The sequence below is a fragment of the Charadrius vociferus genome, unplaced genomic scaffold (assembly GCF_000708025.1).
Source record: "Charadrius vociferus isolate BGI_N301 unplaced genomic scaffold, ASM70802v2 scaffold561, whole genome shotgun sequence".
NCBI classification, from domain to species: domain Eukaryota; kingdom Metazoa; phylum Chordata; class Aves; order Charadriiformes; family Charadriidae; genus Charadrius; species Charadrius vociferus.
Genome location: NW_009646848.1, coordinates 1,630,416 through 1,639,932, shown reverse-complemented (window position 1 = coordinate 1,639,932; position 9,517 = coordinate 1,630,416). Strand labels below are relative to the sequence as shown.

General features: G+C 39.7%; 1 protein-coding gene across 1 annotated transcript; it reads right to left on the bottom strand.

Moving 5' to 3' along the window:
* Positions 1-430: 430 nt before the first annotated feature.
* Positions 431-8,057, bottom strand: LOC104294513 (killer cell lectin-like receptor subfamily F member 1). The gene is made up of 6 exons (XM_009894126.1): positions 7,994-8,057; positions 3,902-4,000; positions 2,419-2,550; positions 1,679-1,830; positions 1,004-1,119; positions 431-560 (listed from the first exon to the last, which is right to left on the bottom strand). Exons 1-6 carry the CDS (start codon positions 8,055-8,057, stop codon positions 431-433), a joined length of 693 nt encoding a protein of 230 aa, XP_009892428.1.
* Between the last annotated feature and the right edge of the window lie 1,460 nt (positions 8,058-9,517).

Genomic DNA, 9,517 nt, shown 5'->3' with positions numbered 1-9,517 from the left:
AAGTGCATAGTGCTGATTAACATCTCTTCACCCAAAGTAAGTAGCAACAGCAACTTTTTGACTCCTGTATGATCTAGTTGCCAGGCTGGTAAAAAACTCTCGTTTTACCTGTGTTTTACACAACTCTTCAGTTACTTAAACTCTGTAAATTACTTAAAATTAGTAAGCTGCTTATTTTAATAGCTCTAAGGGGCAATGCATCAGCATGCAAAGACACACAGATTTTACACCTTCATCCTGAAAAGAAGAAAGACACAAGCCTGAAATCTTCCTGGACTTTAATCACAAATAGAATCACAATGCATTGATTCATCACAATTCAGGTCAACAATTTCCCCTTCATTTTACATCAGATGTCCTACCCACGGTAAAGTGGTGTAAACCTTCTAAGACTCTTCAAAAACCCTATTCACTTTCACTTTACAGTATCTTAGATACCCAGAAAGACTGCACTCTTCTTGCAAATCCACTTGTACAGGGAGTGGCAATTATCAGCGTGCATTTCTGTCAACTTATAGACAGCACATTTTTCTTCTTTATTCCTTCCTTTTACTGTAAAACTGCAAGAAACAAACAACACACAGATAGGAAGATCATCACTGAAAACATTTGTTTGCATATACAAAGAGTGAAACCACAAAGGCCGGATATTTTTGTCTTTATGTTGTCATTCTTTTGATTCTTTTTATTTATTTAGTAAGCTTCACCCTTTCTCTGTTTTCCTACTTGTTATGCAGCTGGAAGTAAAAAGCTTACACAGCATAGGCACCTCCTAATAAAATCAGTTCCTTTTCTGAGAGCTATCAAGGAATTTCACTTTTCAGCTGCATGTTTTGATCAGAATTTTGCACTGAGAAAAATCAGAATAGGCTGAGCTGCCTAACTGGATTATGGGAGTATCTTACTACTACTTTTGCACAGTCTAATGACTGAACAGCCTGGACACTGTGAGGGGAGAACACGTCATGGAAGCCAACACAGATTCACTCCAGAATGAACCTACCTGCGCCCTGGATGGTTGGGATCTTTGAGCCATAGCCATCTTCCTTCTTCCTCATCAAAGTTTAATCCAGTCCAAACAAAGCCAATGTCTTTTTCCTTCAGTTTGTTTAAGAAATCCTAGAGACAGGCACGTCTTTGAACTCTCATAGTATTGACACTTCATAAAACTCCAGCACCAGTAGCGTATAGTGGTAACTAATATTTTAAAAAGCAGTAAGGCTTTCATGCCCAAAGATTACATAGAATGTTTCCAAGAAATTGAGAAGAAAAAACAAAAACAAACTGCATGGAAATTAGTTCAGATTCTCAACTACACCCAGGACCATGGCTAATGATGGTAAGTGGAGCAACCAAGGAGCACCAGCCTTTATGACAGCTTAATTCTGAAGAGTTTTGATTTGGAATGAAATATGCAAGAATCCTTCAAATACCAGCTGCTTCTTGCTGGAGATAGTCTCCAGGCATATCATTGCATCTATTTAAATAAAATGTAGTCTATTGGTCTTCTGTTTGACACAAATGTTTCTTAACATGCAGAAGCCAACCATCAGAGCACTTTCCACTCATAATGCCTTTTATGAGTGCATCTGGATTAGAAATGGCTTCTAAAAGTACATGGAAAGCTATACTTTGAGATGTGGATATATTTAAACCACAGAGTACCTTACAAGCTTACCATTTCAGTCTCATCCTCTATAACCAGGAGCTCAGATTTTTTTCCTGAGCAGTAGTTTCTACTGTTGTCCCAGGTTTCACGAGTTTCTGAGTAGAAATAACATCTCCCATAATGCAGCTTCCATCCAACGGGGCAGAGTTCACATCTGGAGTCTGTGAAGAGTTTGGAGTGAAGGGACTTTTGTCACTTTTTTTTTTTTTTTTACAACTGTTACCATTTTTATTACCTCCTGTTTTTTCTGCAGCTTCTGAATAAGGGAGTAAAGAAGCTTTAAATTGAAGACAGGGCAAAAATTGTGATGGTATAGTTTATTTTAAGAAAGCACATTGCTCCTGCTTTACAGTGGTATTAAGGATAGACATTCTTTGATTAGGGATCACTCTGTGCCTTTAAATGTTTCATAACTCCAGATAATTGTACTAAATATTTTACATAATAATTGGGGTAAAAGCCATGGATAAAGTCCCAGCTCTGCTAAAATCATTGGGAGTAGTACAATTCAATGGCATCTATGGAGAAATAACAAAGACCTTCAGTAACACTGCTCTGCTTTTATTTTTTGCTTAAACTAAAATTTTCAAGGATGGAACTCTAAAATAGATCACTTTATACATCTTTATCAACATATGCATGCTTATTCTGGTATCTAAAGGTCAATTCCTTTGTGTGGGTGTTTATATTAATCTTTTCAAGAGCTTCAAACCACTTATACTGCTATGGGCGAGATTTTATTTCCTTACCATTTGTATGTATGCATAAGCTTTCCTTTAATGTAGTCAGTAAGCTGTTTATGTGAAGATCTTCCTCAAAGATACTGTCACTTCCAGAAAGATTTTCTCTGGGCTTCCACACGTCACTTGATAGCAAGTCACCTGGACAAGAATCTCCAACATTTTATGTAAAGCTCACAAGTGAACTGTATAGAAACCCCATAGTATTTTTCCATGGATACTCAGATTGCTCATTTATCTTTCCAGCTCTCCTGTAAACAGTGGGTTGAGTAGTTGAGCATCCAAATCACATACATTAAACAAATACATGAGGTGACTGACTTCACAAAGACAGTGCAGTGTCCATTATCATCATGCTTTTGACAACGTGATATGCAATAGTTGTCTTTCAAATAACATGGTTGTGCCTTTGATTTTCGAGTTCCTGAAATTTGTATTAAGCTTATATCAGAAAATAATGGGTTGATTTGAGAAGGCAGGACTCGCATCCAGAGAAAGGGACAACAGCTGACTCTGCAGGATACTTATGCTCAGAAGTGCTTCTGAGTTCTCATTTTCTTTTGTGTTCTCAAGTGATTTTGATGTCCAGAAGCAGGCTGGACATTGGGACTACCAGGTCAAGATTTTCTAAAGGAGGAAACTAAAATCAGACTCCTTGATCAATATTCAGATGCTTATTGATAACAACCCAAAAACTTGTTCAACTTGCTTGACCAGGGCAGCTGCAACCATTTCTCTCTGATCTCTAAGTTTAGATGCTCAGGGGTAATGGCAGATGTATGTGATGGAGCGGTAAGCTCTGTACACATGTGATCAATGCTGGCAGTGACCCAGTGCTTATGCACAAATTCTGTGGGCAATGCAAAGGCCACTTTTCTAAACTTAGAGGCATACATTTTTATTTCTCTGTAAGGAGGTCTTTTCCAACTATGTGTACTGTCTTCCAGCCTCCTATCTCATCCACCCCTGAAGTTCAGCTCACATTCCCATTGTACACACCAGGGAGGACTGGCTGAGACTTAAGGTAAGCAAAGCAGGGTATCAGGAGGTGAAGACTGGCTGTGGGGATGAGAGGAGGGGAAGGAGATAGAAGGGGTTTCAGTTGACCCATTGACCTGGAGCGTGTTCTGTTTCATTACTAAAAGATTTGGATGGATGGATGGATTCTTTGGCTAGAAACTTAGGTGGGTTGTTCACTTTTGGAAAGGAATAGGAGGGACTCTCAGACTGGGGGACGGAAAAGTGAAAAAGACTCCAGCCCTCTTTATACATCCCAAACATGCAACGGTCCTCTGAAAGCCACTGACTGTCTGCAGATCCACAGCCCCAAAATGATGGTGACTCCCTCCCACCTTCATCAGAAACACAAAAGTAGAAAGTATGAGTGGCCTTGTCACCTTATCAATACTGTTTGCAAAACTTGTTTGAGTGAAGGATCAATACCTGTCAAATTCACAGGAATTAGAGCAAAAGCTTTCACTTGGTCACTCACATTGATGAATTAATGCGATCACAGCTCCCAGAAACACAACATTCAGAAATCCTGAGACAGCAGCAAGATACCGCAAGCCTGAAGAATTAGAGGAAAGTTCTGCAAGAAAGAAGAGGGTTTTACAAACACAGCATGAATTGCTACCCAGGACACAAATCTGGGTTTCTCTAGACATCTTTCAGAGAGAATGTCCATCACCGTCACTTTGCTATGTGCTTTGTCACAGTTGATTTTTCCCTTCTGGTTGCCTCTTGCATATTAAGTGCTTCTTGCATTAATAAACTTTCATTTATGAGAACTTTTGGGGGCTTGAATTTTTTCATGCTGTCTTCACTGTTTGCTGGTTAATTCAAGGTTTTGAGTGGTTACTGAACAATTTGTGCTTCTTCATAGCCAGGGGATGTCACTTGCAGACATCATAAAGACTCTTAGATGTCATAGCAAGGACTTAACAAACATTGATAAAGAAAACCTCACAAACTTAGTGAAAAAGGAAGAACTGAAGTTTCTAACAGTTGCAGAGAAAGAGATTTATATAACATGTAAGAACAAAAATGAAGTTCTAAGGCTATGAATACCAACACTATCAAGCAACAAAGGACTGGTAGATTCTCTGAAAATTAAACTCTGTAACTCCAGGACCCACTAATTAGATTTATCACCTGTACACTGTATGCCAAGTCAAAGACCTTAAGAAAAGTCTGCATTATAACTTGGAGATTTTTTTTTAATGTGTCCTTGATGTTCAGCCAATTTTTTTTTTTTTAATGAGTCCTTGATGTTCAGCCACTCCCACCTGGAAAATTACTGCAAAATTAAACAGGGCATTAAACAGGGCTTCTTTGCAGGCTGGATGCTTGATTATGGTCAATTTATGGAGATGCAAAAATGAGTTCCCTTGTAACTCAAAGAAAATTACTTTTAATTAGAATCAGAAAAGCCTGGAAATGCACAATCATCATGAATCTTCGCTCTCAATATTACCCAACAGCCTTAAAATTTATTCTTGAAGGCCTGTCACACTCCTGCCATACCACTTCCTAGTTTCTACATATCTGGGCATAGAATCACAGAACTATGTAGGCTGGAAGGAATGTCAGGAGGTCATCTAGTCCAGACTCCTGCTTAGGCTGAGTCAGGTTACAGCAGGTTTCTCAAGGCTTTGTACAGCCAATTTCTAAGTATCTCCAAGGATGAGGATTCCACAGCTTTTCCAGGCTCCTGACATAGTGTTTGGCCACAGCCACAGAAGAAACAATTTTTGTATCAAATTGTAATTTTCCCTGTTCCAACTTGTGTCTTGCAATGTGCAATTTCAAGAAGACTTTGGTTCTGTTTTCGCTACACCTTCCCATTCAGTAGTTAAAGAGAAAGGTAAGACTTCCTTCAGCTTTCTCTTCTTAAGGCTGCACACCAGTTGTCTCAGCCTCTCCTCTCGTGACACTTCTCCAGCTCACTCACTGTCTCAGGAGCCCTCAGCTGGACTTGCTCCAGCAGGTTGTCAGCATGTTCTTGGAAGGTGTAGCGATATAATTAATGTAGGCTGCCATACAGCAAAGCTCTTTAAAATAACCGAGGCATAAAAGATGTTCTGTGATACCTCAAACGATTCCTTGGAGCAGGGAGGAGAACAGTTAGAAGTTGCCCAGCTATGTGGGAAATGTCATGTTAATTTTTCTTCCTAGCTTTCTAACATTAGTGGTTTCAGGAAATATTTTGTGAGTGTTCTAGAAAGACCGAGGCATAATACACTGTTCCCCTTGTCTAAACTTAACTTCATGGGAAAAAAACATTTTACATGAGAACCTTCCATGAGTTAGGACCCAGAAATAAAGTCAGAGAGTAACAGAATTTCCGTTTCATGGAAACAGCCAGCCTTGGAAGAGAAAACAGGGTGCCAAAATGTTATACCTTGTAGAGAACTTGTTCTCTAACTTGTAAATAAGATCAGGAAGTACCCCATGGAAGTATCCTTTAAAAGCCATTACATTTCAAATGCTGGTGGTCCAGATCAGATGTGAATCAGCTGTTTGAAAAGTTGTTGCTTCTACGCTATTTCAAAAATTTAATGCACAGAGCTGTATTCCAAATCATGAAACAACTTGATCTTTGTGCTACATGATCAAGTCATTTCCATTAACCCTTTCATTTTGTGTCTCATTCCTAGCCACCATTGTTTTGCACAGAGGTCAAACATGTTTTTTCTTCAATTGTCTGTTCAATCCTACTTATGTGGGAAACACTGTAGATGTGACTAGTCATCTTTAAATAGTCAAACAGCTAATCCCCACTGGCTTTATATTGCCACCCTATTCAGATGGCAAATAAATGCAACATATTATGCTTAAGCATCTGTGTGCGTTTTCCTTCTTCCCTCGGGTGCTATGCAGTGATTTTGACATTAAAAAAAAAAAAAAAAAGGCAGTTAGGATACCTGAGGTCTAGTCTCAACTCTGCCATGGTTTGCACAATGGCTAGACTGCAGGCAGAACAGTAACAGTGGTTCGTGCAAATACTCAGATTAGCGCTCAGCTACCCAGGATGGGCTCGGGCAGCAGCAACACCGCAGCCCTGACAAGGCAGCACGAGCTCACAGCTCAGCCTTTGCCCAGCCTCTCGAGTCAGCTCTGCAGCTTGCACCACTGTCAAGACCGGATGGGACTGCCCGGGGGAAGGGGAGCTCAGCGTTGTGGTCATCCTTCTCTACTGCACGAACTGGCACGGATAACGCACCAGATTATGCCGATGAGGCATTGCAACCATTTCTAACCACTCCAGTGAATGAACTTCTGTATTCCGTATGTGTATCACGCTGGACGAGTCTGTGTCTGGTCTAAAGCTAGCTCACACACCGTTCCCTGCAAGCAGAGACTCAGCTTGCAGTGCATCGTTTAACAAGCTACATGAAAGCACTGTTCTCTTCAGTTGCTTTCTTGAAGCCTTTCTGCTGCCCTGTCGTGTCATGCTACCCACTCACGCAGGTAGGCGATGAAGATAGAGCACTCTAAACCCAGCTTTGTCACTCTGCTCTGCGTGTTTGTGGTCACATACTCCTCTGTATATGTGCCACATACACTTTGACTTTCTGCTCCTTTTAACTGGAAATATTCAATCATCTACTCTGTTGCGGCAATATTTTTGTGCACTTTGACAAACATCTTAAAGACCATTGAAAATTCTTAGTTAAATGAATATTAGCTTTCATGATCAGTTTTCTGATATTTTTTTTTTTCATTTTTTCTGGTTCTATGCTTTTACTGCAGTTGGGAACACGGTCTCAGCTAAGTGGTTTTAATAACAGACAAACTGGCACAATTTGTGTCCGTAAAATTGCATACAATTTATCCTGCCGTACTGAGTAACCGAAGTTGGGTCTTGCTTTTTTGTATTAAAAATTGTTCCTACAGAAATGTGCAGCCATGATTTCTTAGGAACTGGTCATCATAGCTAATTAACTGTTTGGAAACTGGATGTCTAATTGCTCTGAGGACTTGTTATTTATGGTCTGAGAAGTTCTGACCTAGGACACTTAAAAGAAATAACAGTTAGCAAGGTTGAGCTTGAAAACCTTCCAGCATATATCTTTGTATTCTCTTCCTTGCTGACACTTTTGACAAAATCCTCACAAGTTGTTGAAAAAGCTTACTGGACAGTAAGTTACTGTTTTACCATTTTCATTTAAAATATTCTTAAGTTCTTCTTAGCTGTGACCCCTGAAAACAAAACAAAGCAAAACAACAACAAAACCCCCCCAAAAACTGTAAAAACCTTAAATAGCTAATGAGCCATTAAGCACTGCCAAAGTTGCAGAGAACTACTGCCTCACGTTTTCCTCATACGCCTCTATCTCCTAGTCTCGACTGTACTAGGACTTTCAGCACTGGTACTCCAAGCCTGGTGGTACTATTACTACTGCATTTTATCTACAATCTGTCGTATTTCTTTGTATACCGCCATATATCGTTGGCAACTTTAGTAACACCGACTAAAATTTTGGCAGATTTGAGGTTTTTTGTAACTCAAATATAGCTGGAGAGGTTTGTTATTCACCGAACAACCCTGAAGGCATAGCATAAATGCTTACATGCTCACCTGCATTGGAGCTTTTCTTCCTTGCTTTGAAATGAAGTACTGTGTAACCCTCTTCATTCTCCATCTCAAGGTCTTTTTATCACTTCTTCCTATTGAAGAGTGACTGTTGGTGTCAAACTAGGTTATGGGTAATACTTCAAATGAGTGTGATAAACAGGAAGTGGACAGCAGATGGCCATTTGTGCTTTTAGCTGAAGCCATGCAGTAGCAGGACTATGAAAAGGAACTTAACAGTATAAACTACACACACAAGTGAACTCTTCTTCTCTTCTTTCTCACTTCCTCCATCTTTCTCTGGCAAACTCCAGACCCTTCCAACAGGCACTTCTAACACTACATTTTCTCCAGTCAGAGTCCTCAAATGCTCTCTGTCAATACACACACACTCCTGCACATGAGAGAACAGATTTGAGCCCCTCGAGCCCATTTCACTGGATTGATGGACTTTTTTTAATTTACCTTACATCAAAATCAGCTGTGTCAACTTCTGTGTTTTTCTTAAATGCTTCTTGATTTACCAAAAGACGATTGTGTGCGTAAGTCTCTTAAATTAGCTGGAAAGGGCATTTAAATACATATATCCTTGGTTCCATTTTGTGCCTGTCCGCTTGAGCAACTGTTCATAGATTTGAGCTACTTAATGCATTTCGTTAGATGGAGACTTGTGTGGCATGGAACTACTGAAGCACTTCTGTTCATACCTTACAGTTTGCAATGTTTCTGTTGCACTTCAAAAGGGCACGCCTGGGCTCTTTGTATCAGCAGAGTCGTTTACTTAAATTACTATGCAAGGTCTTTTAAAAAAAAAATGAAGCTGGGGATTCTAGCAAGTTGTTGGTGGCCTTTTAAATGCTAGTCTGGAATATTTCTTTCTGATAATTGAGGATTCAGTGGAAAGTTGCAAGTTTTTTTCCTCTGAAATGGTTATAATGATTTCTGGCAGCTGTCAAATTCAGCAGGTTTCACCGAGGTTTTCTTTGGGTCAGGACTACATCCTGGCTTCACCTTTAATGTGTCCATATAGTGTCTAGTGGTGACACATCATGGGAGACATAGACCACCATGTCCTTATCTCTAGTATACGATTAAATGCTTAGTGTCCTAAACACTTACCTCAGTTTGGAGGAGTATAAATGCATCCAGAACACTAGGCAGAAATTATTCACTGATATCTTAAACAAAAGCTCTCTGATTATTAGGAATGATCATTTAAGCTTGGAAACCAAAAAAACTTTACCTGGGCTTTTATATTGTGGTTAGTACCTGAAAGCCAGGGTCAAGCTGGATGTGGTACAATCACATACTGCAAAAAAAAAGTGATCTCCAGAGAAGTCTTTCAAACCCAAACATACTACTTGAGGCTGATAGATTGATATGAAACAAAAGGTGCTGAGTGACCAACAAATATATTGTGCTTCTATAAGTTGGTGCTACTTGGCATCACAATACTAAATAACTCTCCCGTACCCAGTGCAGATAAACCCTTGCAGTGTTACCAGCTTTCTGAATCGTTTTCTCAGATGA

Coding starts and splice junctions, on each gene's coding strand:
- LOC104294513 (XM_009894126.1), bottom strand. CDS start 8,057: ATGGAGAATGAAGAGGGTTACACAGTACTTCATTTCAAAGCAAGGAAG. Junction 4,001..7,993: donor GAAGAAAAGCTCCAATGCAG/GTGAGCATGTAA, acceptor TCTTTCTTGCAG/AACTTTCCTCTAATTCTTCA. Junction 2,551..3,901: donor GATCGCATTAATTCATCAAT/GTGAGTGACCAA, acceptor ATTCTTGTCCAG/GTGACTTGCTATCAAGTGAC.